The sequence below is a fragment of the Sorex araneus genome, chromosome 5 (assembly GCF_027595985.1).
Source record: "Sorex araneus isolate mSorAra2 chromosome 5, mSorAra2.pri, whole genome shotgun sequence".
NCBI classification, from domain to species: domain Eukaryota; kingdom Metazoa; phylum Chordata; class Mammalia; order Eulipotyphla; family Soricidae; genus Sorex; species Sorex araneus.
In genome coordinates, this window is record NC_073306.1 from 40,873,098 (window position 1) to 40,890,682 (window position 17,585).

A 17,585-nucleotide genomic window follows, 5' to 3' on the forward strand; every position below is an offset into this window, starting at 1 on the left:
CTGGGTTGGCTGCATGCAAGTTAGCTACCTACTATTGGTGGGGAGAACAATAGTTTCTCTTAAGAAACACTTCATATAACCAACATCTAAGGTTATGACATGATCATTAATAAACTAGGAGGCAGAGAAAGAGTACTGGGGATAAGGCACTTGCTTGCCTTGCATGCATCTGACCTTGATTTGAGCCCTGGCACCACATCTGGTCCCTGACCACTTTGCATAGGGCCAGGAGTAGCCTCTGAATATTGCTGGTTATCATCCCCTTCTCCCACAAAAGAGAATGTTATAATCCATTAAAAAAAGAAATTAAAAGATGCATTTACAGTATGGTATTACAACTACATTCTCTTTGAATTATATTACTAAGATTTAGAAAATAAAAATACGTAACTCACAAAGAGACCAAGACTGTGAGAATTAAGTTGGGCAATGGAGTAGGATAGCCAGACAGGTAAGACCTAGCCTGAGCCAACCCCCTTCAATACCAAGCACTACATGGACCACCAATAATTGCCAGGTGCAGCACTGGAGACCCTTAGACACAGGCCTGAGCAGCACTTAATATCCTTAGAACAACCCGTAGCCCAGCTGAGATTTGCTGCAGCAACCCTGGACCTGCTGACCACTGCTTGGGAGACCCTAACCAAAATGAAAGAAAAGAACAGGTGGATACAAAGCACATCATCTAGAGAAAAGCACAGATTCAAAGTGATGTAAGCAAATTCTACATTCATTTCCCCCTAAAAAAGCCTAAAATAAAAAATTTAAGGACCATACCCGTCTGGCATTCCTTGTTTTGGTTATGTGGTTTGCAAGAGGTGGCTTTAGTCTGTGTGATGGGTTTGCATAATAAAGCTTTATTCTTCAAAAGTCTTGGAGGCTGGGAAGGCGGCAATTTCAGGGCATCCGTTTGTGTACTTGCCTAGTTTAAAAAAATTTTTTTCAAAATACATTAATAAGAAAAAGTTACTTCCAGAAAAATACCACAAAAATTACATTAATGATAAAGAACATAATATTTAAATATGTAAGTACAAAGTACTGAAATATCAACAATACAGGATTTTGATAACTATCCATTGATTCTGAATGTTATTTACCTCTTCTAGTAACAATAAAAGAACCTACTCCTGGGGCTGGAGCGATAGCACAGCGGGTAGGGCGTTTGCCTTGCACGTGGCTGACCCGGGTTCGATTCCCAGCATCCCATATGATGCCCTGAGCACCACCAGGGGTGGTTCCTGAGTGCAGAGTCAGGAGTGACCCCTGTGCATTGCTGGGTGCGACCCAAAGAGAAAAAAAAAAACAAAAAACGAACCTACACCTACCAAAAAACATCACTGCTGATCAGTAACATTACTAGACAAGTTAAAAAAGAATTGATTGTTTTAAAAATTTTTGTAAGATTGCAATTGTATTATTTTAATTCTATTGCTTAAGTTAATTAAACTGTTTTTCGCCTGTTTTATCATGCAAACGTGCCTAAAATGGCCCAGCAATCATCATGTATTATAGTCTCTAGATTGACAATGTTGTTATTTTTACTATAATTTATATTCTTATCTTTTCACTTTATTTTAGGTATAATTTTGATATTATTAAATCTATGTATACTGACCAAGGATTTTTCTTTTTAAATTTTTTAAAATTTATTTATTTTTTGCTTTTTGGGTCACACCTGGCGATGCTCAGGGGTTACTCCTGGCTTTGCACTCAGGAATTACTCCTGGCAGTGCTCAGGGGGACCATATAGGATACCGGGGATCGAACCTGGGTCGGCAGCAGCACAAGGCAAACGCCCTATCCACTGTGCTATCGCGCCGGCCCCAGGATTTTTCTTTTTTGTGATTCCTCTTTCTCTCTGTCTGTATGTCCCACACATGGTGCTGAGGAATCAACCTGGGTTGGCTGCATGCAAGTTAGCACCTTTCCTGGTGTACTAACTCTCCATGCCCTATTTCTTAGCATGTTAGATACATATTGACATCAAATCTCATAAAACTAATCTAAACATACTTTTGTTTTCTCTACTATGCAGAAAAATTTTCTTAATGTTTTTATATCGTATCTTTAAGAGTATGTTTTGAATTAAAATTTCAACTTACTAGTACTTATTTTAAAAACATGACAAATTCCTTCCTAAACGGCTTTAAGTCTTAGAGGATACATAACTTCAAGATAAATAGAAAAATCAGAATCATTTAACTTGGGAAAAAAAAAAAGATGAAAAGATTAACTCAAAAAACTTTAGAAATGCCACTGTTACAGTCAAAACTTTTTTTCGTTATTTTTCTTCTTTTGGAAGACAAAAAAGCTAGTTAGTAAAACAAAGTATTTGTGACTTGTACAAGGCAGAAAAAGACTTTTGTATATACATATTTACAATATGACTATACTTACAAAAAAATCTTTTATGCCTGATTTTTGACTGATTTTTAGTAATTCTGTGTAATTTTTAAAAATCCTAACTACGTAAAGATTGCAAGCATGCAAACACGGATGCAAAAGATCCATAATTAATCAGAAAAATTCTATTCCTGAACAAAGATAAAACAAGCTCATGAAATTTATACTATATAATGAAATTTAACATAATAAAATAATTATATAATAAGGAATAAAGGATGGCAAATGGTTTAGACATTCAAACTGAGTAAGAATGGAAAATCAACAGTGGCAATACTAATAAAAATACAAAACTTACATCCCCAATGATTTTCGCTGTTACTGTTGGAACTGCACCTGATATAAATTGAAACATATATTCAGGATCTTACATAATTATTTAAACATTAGCATTAAAGGCTGAGTATTGGTTAATAAATATTAAGTCTCATAATGAGTATGTATTATCTTAATTCAGGGGAAGACTAGCAGTTATTATAAAGTAGAATATATTAAAAAATATGGAAATTATGAAAATACTATTTAATGCCCTAGCAATCTACAGTGAGCCACAGTTTCTAATAAGAATAATAAACACAGGAAACTGACCACTGATAAAAAAAGGTTAAGAAAACTTAGCACTAAATTCACCTCCAAAATAAGAACAAATGCTTTCAAACCAAGCCATACCTTGTAAAACGCTGTTAGAATTTATAGTGGGTTGAGCAGCAGGAGCACTTGCTAATGATACTACATTAGCTATAACTGGAGTTGAATCTTTTCTTAGTGAGGGGGGCCCAGCTGAAGCTGCTGACACCATGGAAACACTCGCTGATTAAACAAAAGAGAGGAAACTTCATGTAATCTATATGTACGTACACACATATAAAAACACAATTTAAAAAAACTCCTAAAAATAACAATGTTTTTATAGGTTATAGCTTTTTTTTTGGGGGGGGGGGCGGCTCACACCCTGCATGGGTCAGTGGTTACTCCTGGCTCTGCACTCAAGAATTACTCCTAGTGGTGCCCAGGGGAGCATATGTGATCTAACATGGGTCAGCTGCATACAAGGCCTTACCTGCTGTACTATCACTCTAGCCCACCTACAGCTTTTTCTATTGGAGCAAAGTATCTCCAGATTAAATGGAGTTTCCCCTATTTCTTAATTGCAAAACTTAAAAACTCTGGTCATTACCTTGCATAACTATGCATATGGTATAAAGGCCACTGAGTCAGATCTATGTTCTTTGCATACTCATACATCCTTTTTGGGGGCAGTGGGCATTCGAAGCAGTGCTCAAGAGGTCCAGGAGTTCCACTGTGACTTTCAGTGAAATGGACCAGTAGTTTAATGCAAGCATTCGAAGAAGTGGCATTACGTGGGCCCTGTGGGGACATCGATTACTCAGGCCATCCTATCAGAGAGCCTCCAGAGTAATACTTGGAAGTACTCAGGGCCTCCAGTGCTGCTCCTGGGGATGCTCTGGGAATTGTGTGATGCATGAGATGATAGCTCGAGTCAGCTGCATCCAAAGGCCCCTCATATCCTCTTTTGTAGGAGAAAAGGGACAGAGGTTGAACCACACCTGGTTTGCTCAGAGGACCATGTCTGGTGCCAGGAATCAAACCCAGGTCAGCTGGTCAGCTGTATATAATAAAATGCCTTAACCCTGTACTAGCTCTCCAACTTAGTTTTTTTTTAAAGGAAGATGTTTAAGCATTCAAATACAAAACATAAATGTAAAATTCTTTCCCATGAAGTTTTAGAGCTTGATTCACTATGAAAAAAAAAAAATAGAGGCAAGGGAGATAGCTCAAGGGAGATGCTCAAGTGGTAGAGCATGTTCCGGGTCCTGAATTAGATGCACAGCAGTACTTATCCCCACCTCCCCCAACACTACTGGATATGTCCCATATTGAATGAATGAATGAGCCTTAAGGCTCGTTAATTAATTAACCTTAAATTAATCTAGGAAATTAAAACTATAAAAGCAACTTAAATGTAAATGGCATTTTAAATGGAATAAATTTTTTTGTTTTTGTGAACTGACAAACTGCAATTCTACAGAAGAAAAGTGGTTCTTGGTATTGATCAGAGACCTAAGTTTCATTTTACCTGTACTGTTTTGTGAAGGAGGGTCACACAAACTTTGCTGATTACAGAACATCAAGATACAAAGCAGATTACAGAAGTGTTTCATTTCTCCTCGCCATTTCAAGGACTCGCTAAGTTTACCCTGTCGCTTACAACTATCACATTTGGCCATCTGAAAATAAAATAGAAAACAGTAAAGAAATAAAAATAAGTTATCTATGATCTGACAGGACACAAGGAAAATAAATATTTAATTAAAATTAAGTTAGGATTCAGATCACAAAAACAAATGTGTTACTGCCATAAAATGATGAACAATTATTTATTTATCAGTATCTTTATGCTAAAAATTTGTAATTATTTGATAAATAATTTCATGGTAAAGCACATTCTTTTAAATGTATGAGTTCAACAACCAACAATAAAGAGTCATATTATAGAAATGCTAATAAACAGCAATCAAAAACATAATGGAGTAAAATGTCTTCTTTTCTGAAAATTTCAAAACTAATTTTATTTATATGAAAATTGAATGAAGGGCCAGAGAGATAGTACTGGGGTTAAAGGGCTTGCCTTGCACACAGCAAAACCCAATTCAATCTCCAGCACTGTATATGGTTGTTGAGCACTGCCAAGAGTGACCCAAAAACAAATAGTAAAATATGAAAAAAAAGGCATAATTTGGGGGCTGGAGAGAGAGTACAGAGGGTAGGGTGCTTGCCTTGCATAGAGCCAACCCAGGTTCAATCCCCAGCACCGCATGTGCTGCTAGGACCTGCTAGGAGTGATTCCTCAACACAGAGCCAGGAGGAAATCATAAGTACAGGCAATTGTACTTTACCATAAAGAAAATAAAACTACACAATCTTGAAATATTTTAATATCATAAGATTAGTTAAGTCGTTTATAGAAAAACAGCAAAAGAAATATAACATCAGTGACAAAATCTTCCAAAATTTTTTTAATGTTCTAAGAAAGTATATTTAATACTTAAAAATTTAGTCTTTTTTATATAAATTTTTTTTAAAAAAAACATTATTTCACTATTGATTTATTTTTGCCCTTTCTCTTTCTTTTAATTACTCTCAATGCTGCAATGACCAGAGGTTACACACTTAGTTGTCTGGCTTGCACAGTTAGTTGTGCAGACCAGAAATTGTACAATTTAGTCTTTTTTTTTCTTAACAGTACTACAGTGCTAATTTTATTGAATCACCATGAGATAGTTACAAGCTTTCATGTTTGGGTTACAATCACACAATGATCAAACACCCAGCCCTCCACCAGTGCACATTTCCCCACCACCAATATCCCAGGTACACCCCCCTTTCCCACCCTCCCCCTGCCTCCACAACAAACAATATTCCCTATACTCTCTCTACTTTGGGGCATTATGGTTTGCAATACAGATACTGAAAGGTTATCATGTTTGGTTGATTATCTACTTTCAGCACACATCTCTCATCCTGACCGAATCCTTCAGCCATCATTTTCTTAGTGATCCCTTCTCTATTCCATCTGCCTTCTCCCCTCCACTCATGAAGCAGGCTCCCAACTATGGAGTAGTCTTTCTGACCCTTGTATCTGTCAACCTCATGTGATATTATTTTATACTCCACAAATAAGTGCAGTCGTTCTATGTCTGTCTCTCTCTTTCTGACTCATTTCACTTAGCATGATACTCTCCATGTTTATCCAGTTATAAGCAAATTTCATGACTTCATCTCTCTTAACAGCTGTATAGTATTCCATTGTGTACATGTACCGAAGTTTCTTTAACCAATCATCTGTTCTAGCGCACGTGGTTGTTTTCAGATTTTGGCTATTTTGAACAGTGCTGCAATGTATTTTTACATTATAAGTAAAGATGTCAATTCTACTGTGCTTTTATGCATCCTCGGGATATATTCCCAGAAGTGGTATTGTGGGGTATTGAAGCTCAATTTCTAGTTTTTGAAATACTGTCCATACTGTTTTCCAGAAAGGCTGGACCAGTCGACATTCCCACCAACAGTGAAAGAGCGTCCCTTTTTCCCCCATCCACGCCAGCACTGGTTGCTTTTGTTCTTTTGAATGTGTGCCAGTCTCTGTGGTATGAGATGATATCTCACTGTTGTTTTGATTTGCATCTCCCTGATGACTAGCAATGTGGGGCATTTTTTCATGTGCCTCTTGGCCATTTGTATTTCTTTTTTGAGGAAACTTCTGTTCATTTCTTCTCCCCATTTTCTGACGGGGTTGGAGGTTTTTTTCCTTGTACAATTCTCCTAGTGTCTTGTATATCCTGGATATTAATCCCTTATCAAATGGGTAGTACAATTTAGTCTTACACAATGGAGTGCAGCATGCTAAACACTGCACACTTTGGAAATCCCTAACAGCATGTGCAGTGATGGAATCACACTCAGCACGTGTAGTGATGTTACGACCAAATTATCCCACAGTCCCTAACAGTGAAAAAGTTTTAAATTATTAATTTTTCTTTAAACCACATGAAAGAAAAAAGGGGAATAAAGTGTACACTAACTAAAGCAAACCAGGAATGCATATAACATTTACCTGATAGAACAAAACTGTATACTTGGACATGCAATCTTCACAACAGAATTCTTCTACCTTCCCCCCAAAATTATTCTGTACCAATTTAGGAGATGTCTGTAAACAGTAACTGCACAATTTACAGTGATTTCCCCAGCGTTTTGCTAAGTCATGTTTATAAAGCAATTTGCAACCTAAAGAAAGAGGAAAGATAAAATCAACATTAAGGAGAGTTAAGTATCTACATCTTTAATTTAAAGGCTCTATGATAAAGCTTTACTTAAGATCTCAGCAATCATTACATCAAGAGATGTAAAACTAAAAACAAAAACTAAAACTAATAATAATAAAAACCAAAATGTTGGATAGTATGAAAATCTTCTGTCTTACCTTCACTGCAGAATGACTTGTCAGCACCTGAGAATCGCACTGTTTCCTTTACAATTTTCTCAATTTTACAATATTCACACATTGCCATTACATTATTTATTTTCTTATATTCATCAGAACAATTCTTGCCACAGAACTGAAACATTTTACCCTGCAAAAATATAACATTTAAATTAATACTGCATACTGCACATTTTGTCTTATGGAATCTAAATCCCTCTTATAAACCAGTGTCATTCTGAGATAAAGTCAGAAATAGTTTTAGATACTAAAATACTTTTATCATGATATTGTTAAGTTACCTTGTAATCAAGAAGTTCTGGTTTTGTAGCAAAGAGACGGTTACAGTGCTGACACTTGAGTTTTACAACACTTCGGGTAAACCCAACATGTTGGGATTGAGCAGCAAGACGCTGGAGACCAGCTGCAGCAGAACTACTGATGGAGGTGGGAGAAACAGCCGAAGTGTTACCTCCACCTGCTGAAACTGTTGAACCTGTGGGGACGCTTACAATTACTTGGCCCTGAGACAAGGGCACTACTGATGAATTCATTCCTGTTGGTTTGTTGAACAAATTCTGAAACAAACAAAAAAAAGAACAATAAATCTACTTACTCAAACATATCAGAACTCAGTGTCTAATATGCCATGCATAGACCTAGGCACTTAAGATGCATTTGTGAAGAAGTAAAAATTCTTGCTTTTAAGCAACTTTTAACTCAATGGGGCATAGGAGTCTAAATTATTAAAAATAATTAAACAAATAATATCATCTTAAAAAATAGTATCCTCCCAATAGATAATCTGGATAAGAGCATCATTTAATTTTATAGAGGCAATTAAAACTGGTATGCCTTCAAATATAAGATAACCTAGATTTAGAAATTTGGGCAACCCTACAACTAGCAAAGAACTAGAAAGTTCATAATTACTCAAGTAGGTGACTCACTGACTAGAGAATATGAAGATTCCTGAAGCCATACCTGGAAAGCTACCACACAACTGTAGCTGCAGAAGTTGCGTATACTTCCATCTGACATGGCTAGGTGATACTGAGGGATTGCTGAGGTTTTACAACTGTTACATTGAACTTGTACACCTTAGCAAATCAAAATAAAAACTAGTGAGTAATACATACAAATGTACAGAAATGTATGAAAAAATAAGTATTATAAAATACTCATTACTATTAACTATAACTATAACAATACTTGAATTCTAATTCAAGGGCCAAGAGTTGCAGGAACTAAAACTAGCCTCAATCACATCACGTTTTAAAAAAAAAAAACAACATTTAAAAAATTTTATTTTAATTTAAATCTACTAGTCTATGCTGAAACTACAAAATAAATGAATCTTGAAATAAAGTGTGGATAAAGAAAATATATTAAAGAAACCATACGGAATTCTTTACTGAAAGAGGAATGCACACAGGAAAGCAAGTAAATAGACATAAAATAAGCAAAATAGGTAATATTTTACGACTCACTGATTTTTAATTTCTCTTAAGAATCAACTATACTTGGACAAATACATGTAATATAAAAAAGTAACTATAATGCTTACTTACTAAATTTATATAATTTATTAATCCAGTATTACCTGCAGAAGTAACCATTTTAACTCTGTAAGCAGATAAGCAGTTAACAGAACAGAAAAGCTCTGTCTTTCCCAAGCTATTGGTATTCTCAATCATTTCTGCTGAGGATCTCAATGATTTGCAAAGTGTACATGGTGTAATTTTGGCTGATTTCTATTAAGAAAATAAAAGAACATTTATTTTTACCAAATCACAAGTAAAATTATTATATTTCTCTGAAATGTTTATACTTAACACTGTTGAAATGGTTTAGTAGTTTTCAAACGTTCATGATTAAAATCCTCAGTGATTTTAGAAAACTATTGAAAATAGTTTTATACTTGTATATTATCTACATAGTTTAAAAATTTCCATAAAAATATGTAGCATGTAAACATGTCACAAAACTTGACATTTACAACTCAATTTCAGAATACACTGCTGGAGACAACCTAACAATTTTAATATTCATTCATTGCTTTTAGTTTTTAAATTATTATGACTAAAACAACAGAAAAATCATTAGAAGAGCTTCTGCCTTTCTTTACTCAAAACACCCACATATCTCACCCCTAAATGATATAAATAATAATAAAATCCAAGAAAGTTACTGAATTTATTAGAAAACAGTTTCTGTGTTTTGTGTTTAGGGCCTTAACTGGCTGTGTGTGGGGGCCGCTCCCCTCTGGGCTCTGAGGTTGTTCTTGGTGGTACCTCAAGGCACTGGGACCTCAGGCATGTAAATACTGCACTTACCTATGCACTGTCTTAGCCATTACTGTCAAACATTGCTACTAATAACAAAGCACACTGTGGATTACAGCAATAAAGTGGAAGCAAACACTGGATATCACAAGTGATCAAACATAAAGAACCATAGAGTCAGTTATTTAAGGTTTCCCCCTCAATAAGGGATCCAACAGCAAATAACACTAAATGCTATGACCATATCAATCAGGAAAATTGCAAAGTATACCCAGTGTCCACTACAGAATTTAAGGATTGCTGTTTCCTCCTTCTTCAAGGATAAATTTATTATGATTTACTTTAAAGTAAATAGTTAGAGGCTGGAGAAATAGTACAGGAGAATCAGCATTTGCTTTCCATGTGGCTCAAGTCACTTCAATTCCCAGAAATACTTATGAGTCCCAAATACCTCATCAAGTGACCCTTTAGCACAGAGCCAGTCAATAGTGGCCAGAGTACGCAGGGGGTCACTTCTGAGCAGAGTTAGTAATAGTACCCTGAGCACTATCAGGTGTGGCCTGAAAAAAACAAAAATTTTAAAAAACAAAAACACAGTATTATTTGATTTCTGAGTTACACAAGCAATGATAAGGGGTTAGTCGTGGTGGTACTCTGGGGACCATAAGTTGTACTAGGGATGCAAGTTGGGCATCCAAAGCATGCGCTCCAGAATGCTGAGCTATCTCTCCAGCCCTAAAATAGTTTGAAAGTGAAAATAATTCTTGCATTCTGAATTTTTCTAAATATTCCTACCCTATTTCTACTTTCACCATCAAGACAGCAAATACAAATTAAATTTTTAAGTTATCAGTCATGTGTTTATCTTTGTATAGTTCTTACTGATAAATCTCAATTTACTCTAACAAGTAGAAATAATCATCCATTCTTCCTCTGATCCCCAATAACCCAAAAGTACTTCCATTGTAGCAGCATAGCACCTCTATGTTATTTATGTATCTGTTTTCTTCAGGAAACATATAAATAGTGTGGCAAAACAGGAACCACATCTAACACATGTTGAGTATTATCAAAAATTAAAAAAAAAAAAAATATATATATATATATATATATATATATATACTGGGGGCTAGAGCAATAGCACAGTGGGTAGGGCATTTGCCTTGAACGCGGCAGACCCAGGTTCGATTCCCAGCATCCCATATGGTCCCCTGAGCACTGCCAGGGTTAATTCCTGAGTGCAGAGCCAGGAGTAACCCCTGTGCATGGCCGGGTGTGACCCAAAAAGGAAAAAAAAAAACCTCATTTGTGGAATATAAAAAAACAGTACATTGGGGCCAGAGTGATAATAAGTATAGTAGGTAGAGCATTTGCCTTGCACGCAGCCAACACAGATTCAATCCCAGGCATCCCACCTGATCCTCCTGAGCACTGCCAGGAGTAATTCCTAACTGCAGAGCTAGGAAAAACCCCCCAGCATTGCGAGGTGTGACCCAAAAAGTGAAAAGAAAAGAATTAAAAAACAGTATGAGACTATTACCCAAGGACAGTAGAAACAAAAGTCAAGAAGAGAACTGGCCTGTGGTTGGAAATGCTGAGGGGGGGGGACGGAGGAGAGAGAGAGAGAGAATGTTTGGGGGGAAGGCGGTGTGCAGTTAGGATTGAGAAGGGATCACTCTGGGCAAGAACTGAGTGGTTCAAGTAGGTAAAAGGATATACATGATAAGCTTTCAGTACCTGTAATACAAACCATAATGCCCCAAAGGGGGAAGGGGCTGTAAAAGTGGGGAGAGAGAGTGAGGGAGAAAAAGGGGGGAGAGAAAGGGAGAGAGGGAGGAAAAGTGCCTTCAGACAGGAATTGGGGGTTAGGAGGAGGGAAACTGGGGACATTGGTGGTGGGAAATGTACACAGGTGAAGGGATGGGTGTTGGAATATTGTATGACTGAAACCCAATGACTCTGTAACGGAGTATCTCAGGGTGATTTAATAAGTGTAAACAAACAGATAAAACTGTTTTAAAAATAAAAAGTAGCCCAAAAAATGACTGAAAGGTGTAAGGAGATATTAAATAGGTGCTTTATCATTTTTATTTAATTTTTAATTGAGTCACTGTGAGATACTTAAAAAGCTGTTCATGATCAGGTGTCTGTCATACAATGATCGAAAACCCATCCCTACACCAGTGTCGATTTCCCACCACCAATGACCCTAGTTTCCCATCCTGCCACCACCCCCAGCTCATTTTTCTTGATATAATGCTAAACATCCCAGTGATATAATGGCATATACCCACTTTTTAATAAGAAAAGAAACTCCACTAATAAAAAGTTAAAAAATAAATGAAAAGTTAAGAAAAGTTAAGAAAAAGAAAAGGAAAGGAAAGAAAAGGAAAGAAAAGGAAAGAAAAGGAAAGAAAAGAAAAGAAAAGAAAAGAAAAGAAAAGAAAAGAAAAGAAAAGAAAAGAAAAGAAAAGAAACTCAGAGTTTATCTGCTTTCAACAAGTTAGTTTTTGTAACTTGTGCGTCTTTTTGGTGATGCTCAGAAATTACACCTAGTGGTGGTCGGAGAACTATATGGGATAACCGCTAGACTATTGCTCTGGCCCCTAAAATTATTTTTGAGTAGAAAGTTGGAAATCAAACTACGATCCCTTTACTTGTAAATCCACGTTATTCCATCACCAGCAATATATTAATGAGAAAGTAAATAGAGAAAAAAAAAAAGAAAGTAAATAGATTTGGGCTAAATTAAAATGATAATTTGAGATGCTTGAAGCTATTTCTTCTCTCTTGTGGAAGGGACCAAATCCAAGTAAGATTCTGTTTTGTTCTTCTGATGCCAAACCTGGTGGTACTTGGGGAATTCCAACTCTATTTTAAGGTTTCAAAGAGTGGTTCGGGGGGAATAATGCCAGGGACCTAAGGAGGGCTTCCTGCACACAAAGACCCAAAACATGAGCTCGAGCCCACTGAGCTATCTTTCTGGCACTACAAGTTGTTTAAAACAACTAACACAATAAGTAATAAGAACACTGAGATTGGAATTCTATTTTTTTTCTTCTTGTTAGTGCAAAGGGTTTTCTTAAAAAACAAACAAACAAAAAGCAATCAACAGTAAACATAAGCCAGCATAAGATGTCTTTCAATAAGAGAAAATAAGTAAAAATACTCCAGGAGCTGAATAACTCAATAGACTGGAATACATGCTTTGTATGAAGGAGGCCCATGTAAGATATCCAGCACTGCATATGATTGACCGATCACAGCCAAGGGCTTTCCTGAGCACCAGGAATAACACTCTGAGGACTGGCAGGTATGGTCTCAAAACCAAAAACTAAATGAAAAAAATGCAATATTTAGAATTTTTTTAAATCACTGAAAATTCAAATTTGACACTATTTCCCAATCAACATTAAAAATTCAAGTTTTGGAAGACTATCAAAATTAACTTATCTAAGAAAGAACAGTATCAAACTATGATAAAATTAAAAATGTAGTAAATACTGGAAAAGCTCTTTCCAAAGAGTGAGAGGGGAGGCTTCCAACCCTAACACAAGCAAAAAAGGATTAATGGAAGGTAAGAATCTTTCAAACAACAAACAGTAAGACTTTTATTTTCTGGATTGCAATTTCAGCCATATGGATCCAATTTCAAGAATAAGAATGGTTAAGTTGGTCCATCCTTTTGTCAAAAATAAATATACACATGCATAATAAAGATATACTTCAGAGAAAGAGAGTACCACAGACTGGGCCTATGCCTTTTTTAAACAGTATTTTAACTTATATTGTAATTTTGGGAAGCCCAACCAAGCAGTGCTCAGGGGACCATATGTGACACCAATGACTAAATCACAGGTGGGTAAGAGGCAAGTCAAAGGGTCACAGACAACATGGGTGGATGAAAGGCAAGTTCATCCTGTGTTATCTCTCCAGCACCTCAGCACATGTTCTGTATACAGGAAGCCTTGGTTGAATCCCTGGCACTACAGAATGACAAAAGAATCACTAGGAGTAACCTACAAACATAGAGGGAGGAGAAGCCCCTGAACAAGACTGGATGTATTTCCACCCTAACACCCCCCCACTCCCCCACCCCACCCAGGCAAAAAAGTACTTAAGATTAAAGACTATACAGAGAAAGGAGAATAGTGGTGATCTCTGGGAGATGCACTCTTTTCCTTATTTATGCTTTTCTGCATTAATAAAAATATAATTTGATAATTCTGGAAAATACTCTTCAAGACCTTGAACACTAACAAAAATATAATTTGATAATTCTGGAAGATACTCGTCAAGCCCTTGCTTGTCTCTAAGTTTCTTTGCTTATTTCTTGAGAAGCCAGAGTTCTCTCTTAAACATGCATTTCCCCTCTTTTCTTCCTTACACATCTTTCTAAGCAAGTTTTGTTCAATAAAATATATCTTTAAAAAAATAGTGATTCCTTGAGGCTGAAGCAATAGCACAGCGGGTAGGGTGTTTGCCTTGCACGAAGCCAACCCGGGTTCGATTCCCAGCAACCCATATGGTCCCCCGAGCACCGCCAGGAGTAATTCCTGAGTGCATGAGCCAGGAGTAACCCCTGTGGAAAAGCCGGGTGTGACCCAAAATGCAAAAAAAAAAAAAAAAAAAAAAGTGATTCAAGAAGATGGCTCAAAATGGCAACTGCAAAGTCAGAAGTTCAAAGCCTAGTACCATCATTATACAATGAGGCTATTAGGATAGTCCCACTATTAGTGATAGGTCTTGGTAAGGTGGTCCTGAAAGATGGTTCCAAGCACTTACCCAGCAAGCATGAGGCTACAAACTCAAACCCCAGTGCCACTAGCAAGTGCTAAGAAAATTCTAACAGTCTTGCTGTTAAGTATCCCCAGCAAGACAGGGTCTAGGGACCAGGAAAGGTAGTATAGTTGGTAAGGCATATACATAAATAGAAAAAGACTACTTGAAAAACTAATACTTTTTAACATACATTTGAAAACGATGTATACGCAAAAAGTAGTCATTAAACAAACAGTAAGATTTTGTGACAATAATTTGATGATTTCAGCCCCAATATTTAAATTCCCAGAAATAAACAAAGTAATCAGGATTAACTATGGCCATGTACCTGCTTGTATGCTGTGACACATGCTGAACTACAAAATTTCTTCCACTGTCCCTCTATCTGAAGCATGTGGCACTGTCCAGAGCCACTGTAACAATAACCCCCACAGTTCTCACAACAGTTCATTGTAAGGTTGTTAGCAGAGCGAAACTTAGAGAAGCAGGCATCACTGCAAAGTTTATGTACAACATTCTGATAATTGACTTCATGTCGAATCTAGGAAGTGAAAAAAAATATAGATATATATAAAATTAAGCAAAGACCATCAAAGTAGTTCTTAAAGAACAAGCATTAGACTCCTAAATCCCCATAGAGTAAAAAGATAACTCACAACAGCATTCTTCTGACACATACTACATTTGGTTGAAATGCTATTTGTATTGATGGTGACAACAGGTTTTCTTTTCAGTTCGTAAGTTGACAAACATGACTGACTGCAAAAATCTTTACTAGTAGTAGCATTTTCAAACTGGGCACTGATCACATCCTTTGGATTTAAAATGTCTCTAAAATTGATAAGAAAAAAAGTCACAATTGTTTTCCTTTATTGTAAACTAAAACAAAGAGAACAAAGACATTTATAACAAAGAGCAGTGACATTTACATTTTCTTGTATGAAATGATAAACTGATTTGACCATTAATTTCCACAAACTGGAACATATAACCTACTTCTACTTCAAAACAGTTCATGACAATTAGTACAATACTACATTTTTAAGAATAAAAGGAGATACATATTATATATACAGGGAGTGAACCCTGAGTGCAGAACCAGAAACAAGACCGAGCACAGCTGGATGTGGCCCAAACACTACCACCCCCCCACGACAAAAAAAAAAAAAATTAATCAGTGATGGAAAAAGTAAATAAAGTGAGAAAATAAAATGAGAAGAGTAGGGCAAAAAAAATTTGTAAACTCAAACAGAAAGGCTAGGCAGAGTAAGGAGTATCAAACAATATGAAAAAGAACGAAAGATTAAAAAAAAGAGATGGAACAGTTTAGGCATCAGAGGATAATAAAGTGGGAATTTTTTTTTGGGGGGGTCACACTCAGCTTTTGCACAGGGGTTACTCCTGGCTCATGCACTTAGGAATCACCCCTGATGGTGCTCCGGGGACCATATGAGATCTGGGAATCAAACCAGGGTCGGCCTCGTGCAAGGCAAACACCCTACCCGCTGTGCTATCGCTTCAGCCCCTAAAATGGCAAATTTGAGGATGAGACCAAACATAAGATAAATTTTAAAGAATAACTCACTGAGTTACTTAAGATCAAAACAGTACATAACAAGTTCTTTATTGTTTTTGAACCACACCTGGTAGTATCCTAGCTCCTTACTCAGATTAGTGATATTTGGAGACCACGTAGTGCTAGGGGTTTTAAAACTTCCACATGCAAAACAACAACTCCAATTTTTGAGCTGTTACCTTAACCCATAACTTGTGATTTCAAATTACCTGGTGATAGACAAACACCAGAGACCAAAAGAATATAATAAATTTAAAAGAATAATGTGCAAGCAAAGAAAAAGCAACAACTGTGTATTTTACATGTTTTCTGCTGCTTGAAAATTAACTGACAATTTTTGAAAAAAGATTATATTGTAAAAGGGGTATGACTAGAATTCTATATGCTGATCCCTATAGAATAAAACAAAAGACCAAAAAAAAAAAAAAAAAGCAAAAGATCGTTTACTTACTCTATGACAAAATAGAAAACAAACAAAAAAAGAACTATATTAAGAATTATAGGGGGCTGGAGTGATAGCACAGCGAATAGGGTGTTTGCCTTGCACGCGGCCGACCCAGGTTCGAATCCCAGCATCCCATATGGTCCCCTACCTAAGAGCTGCCAGGAGTAATTCCTGAGTGCAGAGTCAGGAATAACCCCTGTGCATCACCGGATGTAACCCAAAAAGAAAAAGAAAAGAATTATAATATTAAAAAAATAAGAATTGTACTATTCAGTCCGCAGAGGGTAAACCCTTATATGCACTAGACTCAGGTTAAATACCCAACCCTACATAGGGTCCCCTAAACACTGTCAGGTGTGATCCCTGAGCACAGAGACAGGAGGAAGTCCTGATCACTTCCCATTTCCCCCCAGCCAAAAAAAATAATACAAATTTTTTTTAAAGTTTTCTTAAATTGTACAATTGACTGAATCTAATAATTGGATGAATACATAAAATTCATCATCTCTGTCATCCCGTTGCTCATCGATTTGCTCAAGTGGGCACAAGTAATGTCTCCATTGTGAGACTTGTTACTGTTTTTGGCATACAGAACATGCCACGGGGAGCTTGCCAGGCTCTGCAGAATGGGCGAGATCCTCTCGGTAGCTTACTGGACTCTCCGAGAGGGGCAGAGGAATTGTACCCGGGTCAGCTTAGTGCAAGGCAAATGCCCTACCCGATGTCCTATCACCCCAGCCCCTCGCAGTAAGATACAAAATTAGAATATAAAATTAGACATACATACCCACTAGAGGTATATACCCATTTACTTAAAGCACTTTTTTTTTTTTTTTTTTTGCTTTTTGGGTCACACCCAGCGATGCTCAGGGGTTACTCCTGGCTCTGCACTCAGGAATTACTCCTGGTGGTGCTTGGGGACCATATGGGATGCTAGGGATTAAACCCGGGTTGGCCGCGTGCAAGGCAAACACCCTACCCGCTGTGCTATCACTCCGGCCCCTAAAGCACATTTCATAATAAAAACAGTGCAAATTAAAAAGCACACTTTTAAAAATTAATGCAACATAACTTCCAGAAAAATTC

The 17,585-nt window shown here is 36.7% G+C and overlaps 1 protein-coding gene across 5 annotated transcripts in view; it reads right to left on the bottom strand.

Annotated features, from left to right (window-relative positions):
• The window catches only part of ZMYM4 (zinc finger MYM-type containing 4), a 122,382-nt gene that overhangs the window by 37,559 nt on the left and 67,238 nt on the right, over positions 1-17,585 (bottom strand). For all 5 annotated transcript variants that reach the window (XM_055137871.1, XM_004614261.3, XM_055137868.1 and 2 more), the window contains 11 exons: positions 15,135-15,309; positions 14,807-15,019; positions 9,015-9,165; positions 8,396-8,511; positions 7,714-7,989; positions 7,412-7,562; positions 7,043-7,215; positions 4,505-4,655; positions 3,076-3,216; positions 2,705-2,742; positions 778-922 (listed from right to left, as the gene is read on the bottom strand). In XM_055137871.1, the coding sequence (XP_054993846.1) occupies positions 778-922; positions 2,705-2,742; positions 3,076-3,216; positions 4,505-4,655; positions 7,043-7,215; positions 7,412-7,562; positions 7,714-7,989; positions 8,396-8,511; positions 9,015-9,165; positions 14,807-15,019; positions 15,135-15,309 (1,730 nt within the window). The remainder of the gene's footprint in view (positions 1-777; positions 923-2,704; positions 2,743-3,075; positions 3,217-4,504; positions 4,656-7,042; positions 7,216-7,411; positions 7,563-7,713; positions 7,990-8,395; positions 8,512-9,014; positions 9,166-14,806; positions 15,020-15,134; positions 15,310-17,585) is intronic.